This window comes from Diospyros lotus, chromosome 8 (genome assembly GCF_014633365.1).
Source record: "Diospyros lotus cultivar Yz01 chromosome 8, ASM1463336v1, whole genome shotgun sequence".
In the NCBI taxonomy this organism is placed as follows: Eukaryota; Viridiplantae; Streptophyta; class Magnoliopsida; order Ericales; family Ebenaceae; genus Diospyros; species Diospyros lotus.
This window is the reverse complement of record NC_068345.1, coordinates 34,482,972-34,500,138: the sequence shown is the minus strand read 5'-3', so window position 1 is coordinate 34,500,138 and position 17,167 is coordinate 34,482,972. Positions and strand designations below refer to the sequence as shown.

Here is a 17,167-nt window from a genome sequence, read left to right as displayed (position 1 = left end):
GGAATTGTAGCCTTGAAGGAGTGTTTGACTCAGGAATTTGAAATAAAGGAGCTTGGGAACCTAAAGTATTTTTTGGGCATTGAAGTGGCTAGGTCTAAGAAAGGTATTTTCATTTCTCAACATAAATATGTGTTAGATCTCTTGCAAGAAACCGGTATGCTAGGCTGCAGGGTTCTTGATACTCCAATTGAGCAAAATCATCGAATTGGTGAAGACATGGAGGGAGGTGCTGTTGATAAAGAGTCTTACCAACGGTTAGTAGGAAGGCTAATCTATCTCTCTCATACTCGGCCGGATATTGCATATGCTGTGGGAGTAGTAAGTCAATTTATGCATAGTCCAAAGGAGGGTCATCTTAAAGCTGTGCATCGTATTCTTCATTACCTTAAGAGTGCTCCTGGTAAAGGTATTTTATTTCAAATGGGTGGCCCTATGTCTTTGGAAGCCTATACGGATGCCGACTATGCTGGTTCCCTTGTTGATAGGCGGTCCACCTCCGGTTATTGCACATTTCTAGGTGGCAATCTTGTTACTTGGCGTAGTAAGAAACAAAATGTGGTGGCAAGGTCTAGTGCTGAAGCTGAGTTTCGATCTATGGCATTGGGAATTTGTGAGTTATTATGGCTCAAGATTATTTTAGATGACTTACGGATTCGGTGAACAGCTCCTATGAGATTATATTGTGACAACAAATCGGCCATTAACATTGCTCACAACCCGGTTCAACATGATAGGACTAAACATGTTGAGGTGGATCGACACTTCATTAAAGAGAAGCTTGACAATGGCTTAATTTGTACTCCTTTCATTCCTACTGGTGGACAGCTTGCTGATGTCTTTACCAAAGGCTTATCGGGTGGTGTTTTTCACAAGATCCTCAGCAAGATGGGAATGTATGACATACACTCTCCATCTTGAGGGGGAGTGTTAGCAAATGAGTTGATTTGTCCTGATATTATTCCCTTTTTCTTGGTTATTATTTCCTTTTCTTGGTTGATTGATTGTAACTTGTAATCTTTTATTTGATTGTAAATTGTAGATTAGAATCTTTTATTTTTAAGCAGCTTCCTAATTTGTTTAAGGAAGATTGCTAAGTTAGAGAGTTGCCTAACACATTTAGGCTAACTTAGGAAGGTATCCAACTTAGGAGATATCCTAAACTTGGCAACCTCTCTGTATATATGTTGTGTTCGGTTTTGCTATGTTAAATAGATTGAAAGTTTTTCTGGTCTTTTGACATTTCCAAGCTAGGCATGCTTGATATACACAGCCCAGCTCGAGGGGGAGTGTAGAATTCCAGTTGTGCATCAATATCCTTTGTGCCTCCTATCTGCTAGTGCTGTGAATGAAGAAAGGGATGCTGAGGCTTATCATCTGATGCGGAAGAAGAGTTTATCACCTTTAGAGATATCTTATTTATCTATTCATGTATTATGTTTATCTTATGAAATAATCTAATCCTAAAAATTAGGAGTCCTCATCCTAATATCTAGAAGCTAAAGTTTAGGAAATTTTTAGGATATCTTAGCCAAAGTTCATGTATATATTGTAATCTATTCTCTCGGATTTGAGTATGAAAAAGAAGGAACGAGAAGTTCCAGTTTCTTCAGAACTTAACCCCTCAAAGCAACAATCGATCACCCTAATGGCTGGAGTTTCTCTGTTCTCACAAAACTGCAAGAGTTGAGTTGTTTGGTCACCACTTTGAGTGTAACAGATAGCTACGAAGTGCACTATGGTGAGGGAGGGAGGGCCCACTTCTCACTCAAATGTAGTGGGCCTTACAGTCTCTTTGGACTTGCCTTTGTTTTTTGGCTATACCTTGTTTGTTACTCTTAATAATGGAGGTTGTCCTGCAACGAAGTCATTGAAGGCAGTGTAATTTCATGTTCTTGAGCTTAGAATTGCCACAATTGTTACTGGAGAATTTATTTAAAGAGAGTTTATGGTTAAACAAGAAATGTGGTGTGCTCTCTAGGTGCACCTGCATGGCCCTCAGAACTTCTAATCTCCAACTGCTGCTTGAGGTTAATTGACATTGATTTGCTGGTTGTTAATCTGTACACCTGCGCTGGGCACTTTCTATATTTTTATGTGATTGTTTTTTAAACATTCTTTGAGATTTATTAATTGACATACTTCTACTAAGTGGTGATCTATCATTTCAACTATTGATCCTTTTGTTTCTTCTTCTTTTTCAACAGTTTGTATCATTGTTGCACCCTGCAATTAGTGTTGATATTGAGATACTACGCGATTGCTATGAATCGTTTGCCATGTATTGCTTTGGAAGATATCTTGTTGCATGTTTAGGTATGTCTCTTCTTCAATTCCTCTTGCTCGCTTCTTGTGTGTATTTGTCATTTTTGACATGTCATCACTACTTCTGTTTTCTTGTAATTTTAGAAGTTTTACCATTATCTATTTGCCATAACTAGAATCATTAGTTTTGTTAATGTCACCACTTTATTTTCTTAATACTTTTTTGTGCAATACTCATTAAAGAGAAAAGAAGAAAACATTTCTTATGCATGTCCCATTACATCTATCAGTATTGTGATGCTTCCTTCTTATGTGCTTGTAGCTAATCTGTAGTTATGTAGTGAGATGAAGAAATAGCAAACAAGTGCAGAAATTGGCTAAAAACAATGTTGGATGAAAATGCCACGTTTTAGGCTAGTTATATATATTTTTTATTTATGCAAAATTTTATTAGTTAGTTATTTACAGATTAGTGACAGTTATGTAGTGGAATAGTCTCTATATAAGGTTGTACCACTCTTGTACATTTTTTAGGTTTTGATTAATTGAAAAGTTAATTCTCTCTTTATCTCTCTTGGATCTCTCTATTTCTCCCTACTCCCTGTCTAAATTCTCCTTTCTTTCTCTTAGTTCTCCCTCGTAATCAGTTTGATTCTTCCCCTTTTCCTTTCTATCTCTCCCTTCTTTCAATTCTCTCATCAAAGGAATTATAGTCAGGCTGGGTTCCTGACAAATTGATATCAGAGCAGTTCGGTTCTTGGCTGGATCTAGGTGTTTCTGATCAGATTTTGAAGACAAGCATACAAGGCAGTCTTTGAAAGCAACTCCTATTGCTGTTCAGGGTGAAGTTGGAAGAAATCAACTGAGGAAATAGTAGAGGGAACCCGCATGAAGCAGAGAGCGACAAGGTTGGAGGCTATGGAGATGGTTTGTGGTAGACTCAAGAAGAGTTGGGTCGTTGCTGGGAGGAGAACACAACCACCAATGCTGCCACGAGAGAGTTTGTGCAATCATTGGAGGAGGAAGTAGCTAACTTGGGTCACTAGATTGATGGGCTCTTGAAAATGTTTTCCAAGATGCCTTAGGCCAACTTGCCAAAAGATTTCCCTCCAAGAGTTGTGTCAGAACCAATATTGACGCAAACAGTCATTCCTCCTCATGCTTCCACGTCACAAGAAGATGAAGAACAACCAATAATAGTCCAGGCCATCCAGGTAAGGGGAGCTCACCCAAATCACCAACAACCCCCCCACCCTAGGCTGTAAATTCCCATGTTTGAGAGTGTGAAACCCAGGTGGTGGGTTAGAAGGTGTGAGAGATTTTTCCAATATTATCAAGTTGTTGAAAGTTAGAGGATAAACCTTGCAATAGCCTACTTCAATGACATGGTTGATGCATGGTTTCAAGGGTGGAACAAAGTGAGAGACGAGACAAATTGGGCAGACTTTGTGGAGGACTCCTGTATAAGGTTTGGTGGGAAGCCAATGACAGACACAATCGAGGAGTTCAATAAGTTTAAGCAAGAAGGGTAAGTGATAGACTACCAAGCCCGTTTTGAAGAATTGAGGTCTCTAATGATGAGTGCATATCCTGCTTTGACTGAAGAATATTTTGTTTCTAGTTTTGTCAGTGGACTTAATGATGAATTGAGGGTAGTGGTTAGGATGATGCAGCCTGCAACTATCAAGCAGGCTGCTGAAAAGGCAAGATTACAAGAAATGGCCTTGGAAGCAATCTTTAAAAGGCATCACATCCCAATGGGAGTTCAACCTTCAACAGGTTAGCAGTTGGATGGAAATCTAGGGACTACAATATCATGATGGAATCCTAGGGTTAATACTTCAGCAAAATCCCTGACCATGGACCAGAGGAGGCAGCTAGGGTTGTGCTACAGGTGTGGAGATAAATTCAGTCCAGGCCACTAGGGAAAAAGGCAATTACTGTCCATGGAAGGATTGGAGGAAGGAGAAGATGGCAAAGATGATGCGCCGGGGGGGGGGGGGGGATGAAGGACTAGCTGCTGAGATTTCTTGAGGACAAGAAATCTTTAAGGGGGAGGGAATGTCACGTTTTAGGCTAGTTATATTTTATTTTTATTGCTGCAAAATTGTATTAATTAGTTATTTATATATTAGTGACATTTATGTAGTGTTTAGGAATAGTTACTCTAGTCGAGGAAGTAGAAACTGGTTTGTTATTAAAGTAGTGGAATAGCGTCTATACTCTATATAAGGTTGTACCACTCTTGTACGTTTTTTAGGTTTTGATTAATTGAAAAGTTAATTATCTCTCTTTGAAATTCTCTCTTTCTCTCTCGGATCTCTCTATTTGTCCCTACTCCCTGTCTAAATTCTCCTTTCTCTTAGTTTTCAATTCTTCCTCTTAATCAGTCTAATTCTTCCCCTTTTCCTCTCTATTTCTCCCTTTCTTTCAATTTTCTCATCAAAGGAATTACAGTCAGGCTTGGGTTCTTGACATAAAGCTAGAACAATAATATGAAAATTTGGGCTCAAGAAAATTTCAAAAGTTGAATCAGAATAATAAGGCTGCCTACAAAGTGTCATAGAAGATTATTTTACGAGGATTACAAGTCATAAATCCCAGCCATTGATAAAAAAAGAGGTCTTCTATTCTAAGCTATTCATCTATATGAAAAAGTCACATGCTAGTCACAGGACTATTATTAAAGCTAATAATATAAATACTAGCCATAAGCTAAAAAAATAAAGAAAATAAAAATGTTAATAAGTCGAAGAATATGTGGCATGTGCCTGCATCATGCAAAGAACTGAAAGCAAACATTGGAAAATAATTACTATAAGATGCTTATGATGTTGCTATGCAGGCAGCATATTTAAGGGGCTAGATACTGTTTCTGTAGAAGTATGGGTTAAATATCATTCAGTTGATGAAAGTTCTTCAATCCATGAGAAAGAAGACAAAATCTCTTAAATCTGAATAATTTCTGGTTAGTTTTGGAATGACCTTATTTGAAATTACAACCCTTATAAACAAATAAGATTTCTAAAATGGAAAATATAAGTAGGGGAAAAAAACCTAACAAAATTCGTTGTACTCTGCATTAGGTGCGCAGATTGATCACTAGGTTATTTTTGATCAACCTAAAAACTTTGAAATCATTTTGAGCATATATGAGAAGATAACACTTTTAACCTCAATTAACTTGTAAGTCTTGCTTCTTCATGAACTATTTTGCTTTGGGTCATACATCACTATGCCCCTAAAAATAGTATCACTTAGGGTGTGTTTGATTGACCATATTTTCCATACCCAAATTCTAGCTTTTGCAGTATTTGATTGGCTAACTTTTCTAGGTAAAATGTTTTCTCACTTTTTATCACGTGATGCTATTTTCCCACTTTTGTTGGAAAATATTTTCTCATTTTGGGGGGGGGGGGGGGGGGGGGAATCAAATTTTCCAAGGAATTGGAAGTAGCCCACGTTGCACTCGCTGAACTATTTGCCGTTGACGGAGCCGCTGCAACCTCCATTCGTCCATCAACATTACAAACCAACTCCATTGCGTCAAAGGCAGACGATGGCCGCTGCAAACCAACTCCCAAAATTGCTTATGGTGGCGTCTTCAATGGTGGCGTTTGCATCGACGATGAATGACAGCAAGTGTAACGGCGGATCTGCTACTGCGAGCAAGATATATATATATATATATAAAGAGAGAGAGAGAGAGGGTTGGTGGCTAATTCCATGGAAATTAAGTTGTAATCAAACACCAAAAAATAGAAAATTATAACAAATTCTCGGTTAAAAATTAAATCAATGAAACACCCTTAATTGATAATTTCTATACAAATGATTTCTAGGCAATTCAATTGCCTAGAACTTATTTTCTTTTCATGCAAGTTCTGTACTTGCAATCAAACACACCCTTATTGATCTTCTAAGAAGGCAAGGATGAGTATAAATGCCATAGAAATGATACCACCGACAAACTACATTCTTGTGGGATTTTTTTTTATTAAATTTACATTTTTTTTATGCACCTAGCATTTGGATTTGGGATTTTTACCAAACTAGCATTGGATATTATCTGAACCTAGGTTGAGAGAGTCCCGCTAGTCTAATTGGCGAGTCTCTCTAGGTTCCCTTCGCCAACCTTAGCAAAAATGCTGAGTGATTGGTAGAAAAGACATACCTACCATTGCAACTGGTGGGTTTGCCTTTGCACAAGACCTGCCATTGAAATTGGCGAGTTTGCTTTGCCTTGCAAAAATTGATGCTTTTTAGACCTGCCAATTAGACTAGTGGATTTCTCTCAGCCCAAACTCTAATAACATCCAATGCTATTTTGGTTAAAATCCAAAATTCAATGTTAGTTGTGTATGAAAAAAAAAAATGCTAATTTAATAAAAAAATTCTTGTTGAGGTGGGGGTGGGGGATTGGGGTGACCTTGTACAAGTAAAAAGAACGAGATTCAAGGAGGCCCATGCATCTACAAGCATATACAACTCTATTAAACAATGTGAAAAGTAAAAACAGAAAGTGATGTATTGTCCCTAGCTAGAAAAATTCGGAAATGATCATGATGCCCTTCAAGTAATGAAAGTGAGAATGAAGTTTCCTTTTTTATCTACAATTACAAAATAGGAAATGGGAAAATTTACTTCAATCGTTGAGAAGAAGGTTTTATACCCTTAAAAGTATATTGTTCCTTTTATGCCATAGATACCATTCACAAAAAAAGGTGTGGTAACGAATTGTGCCTATGTACCATACAGCCAAGTTGCCACAAAACTCGTAAAGATGTATGGAATTGGGATTGGGGTCACTCACTAAATGCCAAAATGACCAAAACAAGGCTCCACTCATCCTAGCCATTAGGGAACTGAGTAGTCCATTATCCATTGACTAAATATTCTTCATATTAATGCACATGGCATCAATCCGTCACAACCTGCCTTCTCTGCTTGAATTGTTTGAAGTAAGGATGTAACCAAGATTAATAAAAAATACCATCAGTATCATAGTTATTGAGATCATTTTGTACTGTTTGGAGTTAGAAAATGCCTACTAAGAAGAGTTTGCTTCATGTAGGTTACTCACTAGCTGGTATTGGTTTGTATTAGTTCATAACTGACTGTTTGGGGATTTTTCAGGTTGTACCAGTGCATGCCAAACATTTTGCCTTTTATTTTCCACATCTTCTTATTTAACGAATGGAGCTATTAATACTAATTGAAAGTTACCCCTTTAACCATAAAATGTGCACTTAAAATTTTGATATTATTTGTCAGATGCATTCTTGGCACTAGCGTATATACTTGAAGGCATGAGAGCTCTTTTTATTTGTTCTTACTTTTTTAGTATTTTTAGGAATGCACAAGGTGTTCATGCGAGAAATCATTTTAATATGAACTTTTTACAGAGCTAAATTTTTGCAAACATAGAACTCTTATATCATTTGATATTGCTTTTTGCTTGAATTTAGCCCATCACTGAAACATATATGTTAAAGGTGAAAATAAATGCTTATGATGAAAAGCATAATCAATTTCTGATCTAGCCTCTTTTGCTAATTTTTTATGTTTTGCTAGCCTCGTTTAAATTTTTTGGTCATTTATGCTGGCTTGGGTCCTTTGTTATTGTCATTATTTTATTCTTTTTTTTTGGAAGAATTAATCTAAATTTTAGTTTATTGTTTGTTGCTCTCCTCTCCTTATTCCCCGCTTCCTGTCTCCTTCTATATAAGGTGGGGATGAGTGGACTATCGAGTTTATGGAGAGGCTAGGACGGGTAAAGACCCCACTTTTGGAACATGGGTTAGAACCAGGAACTATAAGGCATCCATTTCCAATGAATTATTTCTTGAGGCCATGGAGATTGGGCCAGTGGGTCTTCCAAGTTATCAAGTTCGGAATAGTTCAATATGTAAGATATCTTCCTGCTCTTCTTGTGTTTTGAATGGTTTCCGAAGTTAGTTATTAACTGTCCAACACAATGATCTGGCAGATGTTAATAAAGTCTTTTACTGCTATTTTAGCAGTAATCCTTGAAGCCTTTGATGTATACTGTGAAGGTGATTTCAAATGGGGCTGCGGGTAAGATATTTTTTAGTTAAAAGGAACACAATTGTATCTTGAGCAAGAAATTGCATTTACATACACTCTTACTGGTTCTTGATGCAATATATATATATATATATCCTTATATCTTCTTGTATCTGTTATTTTTGTGTAACAATTTCTTAATGCTGTTATCCCATTCGTTGAAGTCTAGGCATAATGTCAATTCTCAGGAGCATCATAGATGGATTGAACACCCCCCCCCCCAAAAAAAAGGGGCATCTTAGATGGGCTTGAATCTACTGCCACATATTTTTATATTTATTGGGCAAGGGTTAGTTGAGGAATACTAATGCTATTTCCTCGGGTTCCTTAGCTGTTACCCACTTCAGGCTTTGAGCCTTTCCGTCCACAATCAGCAAATGACAATTGGGATATAGCTCAACTATTATTTTCTACGCTAACTGTAGATTGATTAGTTTTTTATGGTGAGTGGAGTCTATGCGGCAGAAAATCAAGCATGACCACCTGTTTTACAAGTGTCATGCATGCGGTTGCAGTTTTAGACATGGACACTTCATTGATGTCCATCTTGTTCCCAATACATATTGGATATGGAAAAAAAATGTGTACATGTCGGACATAGTGTGTCTTATTTTTTATTATTATTTTTATTTTTGAATATACCTAGTCCATGCTGTGGACATGATGGACAATTATCACCTTTTTGGGTAAAGATAAAAAAATGCTATTAAGCCTAATTATGACTCCAACAAAAATAGTTTCTTTCTTTTATATTTTGAACATTGAAATGTTGTTTATGCTATCATTATTCTGTCTTTATGTTGGATTAATTGTATTATTTTATCATCTGTTAAGAGGTATATTTAGATTGGATTAGCGGTAGTCTAGAAATTCACTGAATGTTTTTGTGTTGCATTTTGAAACTGTTTGTTGGACTGTCATTTTGAAGCTTTCTCCCTCCTCTAGCCTTGACCCTCACCAAATTGTAGGCCCCTCCAACCCCATGCCTTCCTGGTGTATGATCTCTAGGACATGTATTGTTCTTCTAATGACCCACATGAAACAGTGAAGAGTTGGCTGAATTATCATGTACATAAACTAGTGTAGAAGATAAAGAAGAATTCAAAAGAGGACTGTCATGAAGACTCCTAAATTATAGGAGATAAGATTATCTAGTTCTAATTATTCTCCTAAATTTTAGAGATAGATTATTTGTATTTTAGATAACATAAATATCTTGTAAAGTAGATTAGATTAGACTCCTACATCATGTAGATGTCTTGTGTATATATTGATATCATATCTAAGGAAAATAATAACGATTTATTCTCTCTAGGATTAATTTTCTGCAACCAGCATTAGTTTGTGCATTCTGTGTGTCCGTGAACAATATTGTCTCGAACTTTCTCGGGATGAGAGACCCCTGGACTTGGCTGGAACAAAATTTTCAGAATTGTTCTTAGCTTATCTGACCCATGCTGTTTTTATGAAACTTAATGAAAATAACAGAGAGGCTAACTTCAAAACATGTCCATGTTCTCTAACTTAGAGACATCCAGAAAGGCTATGCATAATACCCACATTTATGAATGGCTGATAATGATGACACAAAATTGTATAACTGTTTTGGCTAGGTCTCGGAGTGCCTTGGTCAAGGAGTCCGTTAATAATATGAGCCTGTATGCCAGGCTGGAATGACTCGCCACCCTTTTGCTGCTAAAGACTAATTAAAACGGACCATGCTATAGGTGCTCCATGGGCTACACAATGCATCATAAATGACAAAAATACTCCTCGCGCCTTACCGCCTCGCCCCACTTCGTCTCGTGCTGCCTCACCGCCTTAGGTGGGGTATTTTAGTCATGCGCTTCACCACTTCACGTCACCTCACCGCCTCACTTCATCACCTTGGGTGAGGGGTATTTTGAACATTTTAACTATATTATGTAGCTCATGGTGTAAGTCATGGAGTACCAATAGCATTTTGCAATTAAAACTGGCTGATCCTGGAGCTGAAGTCCCTAGCTGAAATGGGATCCACAAATCTATGTTTTATCACTTTCACATGATATTTCATATGCATTTAGATGGTTTGTGTGTAACTTTTGGTTCTAGTTATCTCATCACACATACTGGATCATAGACAAGGAGATAAATGCCTATTTACTTGTTGAAATATGGATGTCTGGTTCGGGGCTTTAATTTATTAGCTTTTGAAGTCATCACATGGATACCTGTTTTGAAATATTTCAAAGGCTGAGTAGTGCCACATGGCCAAATCTTCAATTTAGCTGATAAATTGCTTTGTTAGATATGCTATATCTTACCCTTTTGTTTTAGTTGGTTCTTGAATCCTTTGGCTGTTACTATAACACTATACCTATTACTACTGTACATCCCTCATTGAACATAAAACAGCAGTACAATGTTTTTCTGCCACTTAGATCTATTCAAAGGAAATATGTTTGTCACTTGTTCTTTTGTATGACTCTTCTTAAATTTTGACTTCCAAGTTTGATTTAATAAGATGTTCTTCTAATTTGTATAATTCAGTATCTTTTTTTTTTTTTTTTTTAAATTTGGATCATGCAATTTTAGTAATATTCTTAGCAGGTTTTTGTTTTTATATTTTAGTTTCCAACTCTGGTTTCATATTGAAGTCTTTCTTCCATCACAACTGCGTAGAGTACTAATAAATATGTTTGTCACTTGTTCTTTTGTATGCCTCTTTTTAGATTTTGACTTTGAATTTTGATTTAATTAGAAGTTCTTCTAATTTGTATAATTCAGTATCTTTTTTTATTGGATCATGCAATTTTAGTAATATTCTTATCTTAGCAGGTTTTTGTTTTTATATTTTTATTTGCAGTTCTGATTTCATATTGAAGTGTTTCTACCATCAAAACTGCATAAAGTACTAATAAATACTCTGAAAGATCACTGACTGTACCAGCCTTTCTGTGTTCTTGTAGGTATCCTTATATGGCTGTGGTTCTAAATTTTAGTCAGTCATGGGCTCTGTATTGCTTAGTTCAGTTTTACACCATCACAAAGGATGAATTAGCCCACATCAAACCATTGGCGAAGTTTCTTACATTTAAATCAATTGTGTTTTTGACTTGGTGGCAAGGTGTGGCTATTGCCCTTCTTTATGCCGTTGGATTATTTAAAAGTCCAATAGCTCAAGCTTTGCAGTTTAAGTCAAGTGTTCAGGACTTCATCATTTGCATAGAGGTAATTTGGACACAATTTCATCTACTGATGAGGAGATTTTTGTTATAAAGTTTGTTTGATAATTTATGAATAGGAATTTGAAACCCATTTCTTTTTTCCTCTATAGTTTCTAGCACCATTTTAAAGGGATCTGGTTGCTTTTTTTATGTAGTTTCAAAGATGCCTATCACAAATAGGATCTGTATTTTGGTGGGCTGATATTTGAACATCCATCTGATTGGACATGACATGCTTGGCTTTACAAGTGTTGTTATCCAATGAGCTAATTCATGGGGGGTTGTTATCTATCAATTAAAGCATGTTTTTATTTTGCTATCAATTGGTTATTTACATTCTTTTGAGCATTTCAGTATCTACCTTTTACTCTTAAAAAGGAAAATAAGCAATTACACTTTGAGCATTTCAGTATCTACCTTTGAGCATTCTTTTGATATCCTTTATCAGGAATTTTATTGTTGAAGCATAACCCTAAGAAAATAAAAAGTTCAAATATAGTCCTAATTATGAAATAATAAAAAAAGTAGTCTTAGGTAAAATTTAGCAATTACACTTTTAATTTTGTCATGCTGCTCACATAAGTACTGCTTTCTTTGTTCTTGCTTCAAATTCACCAATTTTACAGTTTCTTTTTTCCTAACATAACTAGAAGTGAACCAATTTTACAAGCCCCTTTCATCAATCTATACTTTTTGGAATTTTCACTATATGTTTTAGATGCTTTACTGGATTGCACATGCTAAAACTGTTATTCTAAATCAATGTTGTAATCTCAAACAAGTTTCTTAATCACTAGATATGCTTTGTTTTTGTTTGATGTGTTATACTTTCGAGTTATGTTTTCCAAAAGTCTAATTATGAACCTCTGGAACACTTCCATTTGCATCTATGCAACTGGCCTAGGAACTTGTTTGGTGCATTTAGATTATGATGATTTCCTTGATGCACATGGAACCAACTCCCATCATATTTTTTTGCACAGCCAATGTGATAGGATGTATTGGTGCTCAAACTTTCATAGAAAATATACGAGTTTAACATGCATATGTATTCATCCAGCACAGATGGGCATTGCTTCTGTGGTTCACCTGTATGTTTTCCCTGCAAAGCCATATGAGCTAATGGGAGAGCGCTTTCCAGAGAGTGTGGCAGTTCTGGGAGACTATGCATCTGTCGACTGTTCACTAGATCCTGACGAGGTTAGGGACAGCAAGCGCCCCACAAAATTACGCCTTCCTCAGCCTGAGATTGATGTTAGGAGTGGGATGACCATCAAAGAAAGTGTCAAGGACTTTTTCATTGGAGGTGGTGAATATGTAAGCTTTATTCTATAATTTATCAATTCAAACATGAAGATTTTGCAATAGACTGATAGTGGTTGGGTAGCTGCCATAGATTAAATGACCTAACAACTTCTTGCTGCTGATAGATGGGGTAAAAAAGTATCTGCAAGCTTTTGGAAATGTTATGAAGCATTGCAGTGTTTGGGATGAAAGTGTCATTCAAGCAATGACCAATCATTGAGGTGTGGACGGGCCCCAACTGAATGGTTGGGGAATTTGTTTTTGTTGAAAATTCACTTTTTATTTTATTGGTGTTGGGGGTAGACTAGGGTCCTCCGTCATCTTCATACTTTATACTTTCTGTTGGTTGTTTCTTTCTTTGTTTCTATCTAATGAACTATGCCACTTTCTCTTACAGATTGTCAATGACGTGATGTTCACTGTAACTCAAGCAGTAGAACCTGTGGAGAAAGGAATCACGAAATTTAATCAGAAACTACACAAGATTTCCCAGAACATCAAGAGGCATGAAAAGGAGAGGAGGACAAAGGATGACAGTTGTATTACCACATCATCCCCAACTCAGAGAGTAATTCGTGGCATAGACGATCCCCTCTTAAATGGAAGCTTTAGTGATAGCGGACCCTCCAGAGTAAAAAGGCATCGGCGAAAATCAGGATACACTAGTGCAGAAAGCGGTGGAGAAAGCAGTAGTGACCAGAACTATGGGGGATACCAAATTCACGGCCGTAGATGGGTTACCAAAGACTGATAAAAGAAGTGTTTAGGCCAAATTGGGAAGGGGGTGGACAAGAATGTTGAAGGGGTTGCGCAGAGGTATGCCAGCGTTGGGCGTTTATCCATTCTTGTTGGATCCGCCCCGGAGAGGAGATGCCGCAAGAGCGTCGGCTTGCGTGCATACACACTTCCTGGAGTTTGAGATTATGGTCGGAGGTTTGTTATACCGTTTGATCCTTCTTTTTTTCCTTCTCTTACATGTAGTACTCCTCTGGTGCGTGTTGTTGAGGTTAAAGAATGCTGTAAATAGCCCCGGAAAGGCTTGTTTGTCCTGTTTTGAGCTGTCTTGTCTTGATTAGGATTAGTAAGCTGTAATCCCATTGAGGGCCACTTTTGTTACTGTTTCGGTGAAAGCTTGAAAGCTAGTGCACATTTATGTAAGTAGTCAGTCCTGCTGCCTGGTCTGTACACTCCAACATGGTTTACGTGTTCCATTATACTGTATTAGTAGAGTGAACTTCTCTTCTTCGAGTTGTTTGAGTCATCTGGTGAGCGGGACAGACAACTCAATGACTAAATTTTGAAAATTTGATTTTATTAGGCTGTTTTTAACCACACTTCCTATTCTATTTCTTATTATATTATAAACAATTCATTCTCTATTCTTTTTTTATTTTGAAAATTGTGCTTATTCCAATTACATTTTATATTCTACTCTCAATTTTATTTATTTATTCATAAACTTCAATTTTAATATTTTTACCTTACTTATAATTTTTACTACTATCAAAATTTAATATTTATTTTCTAATTTAATAATAAATATTAATGTATTAAATTTTAACATTATTTAATATATTTTAAAAATCAATTTACTAAAATATTATAAATAAAATTATTTAATAAATACATAAAATCAATAATTAAAATTAATAATTAAATATATAAATTCCCTGTATCATTCTTGTTTGATCATCTCTCGTCACAATCTTTTTATCTGTTTGTTCATCTATCGTCGTTGCATTTATTCATTTTTTGTTGTTATTTCATTATTGACTCTTTGCCTTTTCTAGTTGTAGGCCTTATTTCGATTTGTCGTGTTTGATTGCTTGGATCATTTATCTCCAAAGTTGACGATAAATCAATTACAATTGACGACGGTGAGAGCTACAATGATGATAGTTGTGGGAGGCAATAATTATTGAAATGGCCGTTGTGGGATGAGATGACGAGGGTTGTGGTAATGAGTTCCATTGTCCAATCTAGCGAGGCAATGGCAAGTAGCATTGGAGTAAAGAAATATGAAAGTTTTTCTAAAAATTTGACTTGGCGAGATAAATAATGATCAATTGAAGATAATCTTATGTTAATTTAATGGTCGGAGTAGTCAAAATTCATCCAAAAAAAAAATAAAATCAAATTTTAAAGTTTCGAAATGGATGTTCACTGCAATGCTTGTGTAAATTCACTTGAAATTTGACATACATTAAACAACTAAATTAAAATTTCATAAATAACTTAAAATTGAGGGATATTTAAAAATAATTTTATAATCCAATCAAGTTGATTTATTTGGTTAAAGCTGAATACCAAATTGAATAATCAAGGGTGGGGATGATACAAAATTATACCTAAAGACTTTCAAACTTCATAAGTTTGATAAATAATTTAATAAAATGAGATGTGAAAAGGTTAAATTTTAAAAATGACCGATGAAATAATTCAATTACATTTTATTATATAATGTATGAATCCAATTTGCAAAGTAATAGGCTTATGGATCAGTTGACCTTCGGTCCAAACCAAACAAGAAAAGACGAAACTTTCCCAAACATTAAACCAACCTACCTATCCCTGGTAGGGTACAAGTGAAGTTTCATAAAAATATGGGTCTCCGTGCATTTACCGGAAACACAAAGGGCGTTGGGACAATTTACCAATCTCAGCTTCAGAAGGGAAGCCTCGCTTGGGATTTTATTGTCTATACCAAAAAAATTGGAGGGAAAAAGAGGGCGAGAGAAGATGCCAGTGGCACGAGCTGAATCGTCTGGTCCAAGGGTGATCGCTCACGTCGACATGGACTGTTTCTACGTTCAAGGTTTCTTCAATTCTTCTTCTATTTCTAGTTCTCAATCGTTCGCTTTTTGCTCGGGCATTTTTATGTGTTCTGGGCAATCAATAAAGTGATGTTTCTTGCTTTTGTTTCTGATTCGACGCAGCCGGTTTGTGCTTATTTGTTTATAGAATACTGCCTCTACTTCTTCCTTTCCATTTCATCAAATTATTGAATTAGTTCATCAGGATCATCACTCCACCCAATTAAGCAATCTTTACCTACTTGTTATGTACGAACGCAGGAACCCATTACTGTTTTCTAGCATTTCCTGTTTGATGTAATTGCATTTTTAATTTTTTGAAAAATTATTATGTATGTACCTCATGGGCAGAATAAAATTTCTGCTCCCTTCAGATGCATTTCTGTGCCCATTCCTGTCCATGCCATCATCACACTTGATTACATGGTTGAGTTTGATCTTTGTTCTAATTTTTTTTATCCTCTTGTTTCTTATTGTAGATTATACATTCATGTTTGTTAAGCATAACAAATAAAAAGTGCTTCTAATTAATGTCACAGCCCAAGGGCTGGTATGTAATTAGAATGGTGTAGCAGGGTATAAGGGAGACTGGTATAACTGTAATAAGCCACTTGGCACATGGCAGCCTACTTGGCACATGGCCACTTGGAGATTCTAGAGAGGTAGTTAGAGGAAGTCTCTAGTGTAATCAACTCCTATAAATAAGAAGGAAATGACTTGTGGATTAATCTTCACATATCCCCATCCTCGTGAGCAGCTTTCAATCTCAATTCTCTCTAGCCCTATCTCGTTCTCTCTCTCTCTCTTATTTCCCTTCTTTCCGCCACTTCTTTCCCTAAATTTTGGAAGTAACTTTTGGTCAGATCCCAAGATCTGACATTTGGTATCAGAGCCTAGCGACCAATCGGAGGGTAGAATGGTCGACGGAACACGAGCAAAGTAGGCGGAAGCGAGGTTGGATGCCATGGAAGCCGAGCTGTGCCAGAACCAGGCACAAGTAGAGGATCGCCTAGAAACTTTGGAATTAGGCATACGGAACACCTAGGAGGAGATTAGTAGGAGTCGATCGAAATACACCACCAATTTGGATCGGGTTGCGGGTAGAATTAGAGCGGAGTTTGCGGGATACGCGGCCAACTTCGATCGGGTCGTTAATGGAATTAGAGAGGAATTCGCAGGGTTAAGCCAGTAGCTAAGCCAGCAGGTGAGTGTTGCTTTTGGCCTTTTTGCTAGGCAACCCCAGGTCAGTCTGCCGACTGATTTTCCCCCGAGGGCCTTCTCGATGCCAATTCTGACTACACCATGAGCGAGGCAAGGGCCTAATGACCTAGTAGAGGTAGGGGACAGGGGGGAAGCAGAGGAAGATACAACGAACCGAGGAGGGGGAATAAACCACTCCAATCCTCAAGGGCTGAGGATGGACATTCCCTTGTTTGAGCGCGATCGACCTAGATGGTGGGTAAGATGTTGTGAGAGGGTCTTCTACCAATA

General features: G+C 36.8%; 2 protein-coding genes across 4 annotated transcripts in view; both read left to right on the top strand.

Moving 5' to 3' along the window:
- The window catches only part of LOC127807734 (protein LAZ1), a 34,833-nt gene extending 20,722 nt beyond the window's left edge, over positions 1–14,111 (top strand). The window contains exons 3-9 of one of the 3 annotated variants that reach the window (XM_052345788.1): positions 2,205–2,313; positions 7,992–8,170; positions 8,252–8,340; positions 11,301–11,562; positions 12,624–12,864; positions 12,989–13,084; positions 13,261–13,402. In XM_052345788.1, coding sequence (XP_052201748.1) covers positions 2,205–2,313; positions 7,992–8,170; positions 8,252–8,340; positions 11,301–11,562; positions 12,624–12,864; positions 12,989–13,083 — 975 coding nt within the window. In that variant the 3' untranslated portion in view covers position 13,084; positions 13,261–13,402. Of the gene's footprint in view, positions 1–2,204; positions 2,314–7,991; positions 8,171–8,251; positions 8,341–11,300; positions 11,563–12,618; positions 12,876–12,988; positions 13,085–13,260 lie in introns of those variants that run through there. The other 2 variants (XM_052345787.1, XM_052345789.1) reach the window with 2 other exon arrangements.
- A 1,390-nt stretch (positions 14,112–15,501) lies between these two features.
- The window catches only part of LOC127808612 (DNA polymerase eta), a 31,581-nt gene continuing 29,915 nt past the window's right edge, over positions 15,502–17,167 (top strand). The window contains exon 1 of the mRNA XM_052347183.1: positions 15,502–15,678. Coding sequence (XP_052203143.1) covers positions 15,603–15,678 — 76 coding nt within the window. The 5' untranslated portion in view covers positions 15,502–15,602. The remainder of the gene's footprint in view (positions 15,679–17,167) is intronic.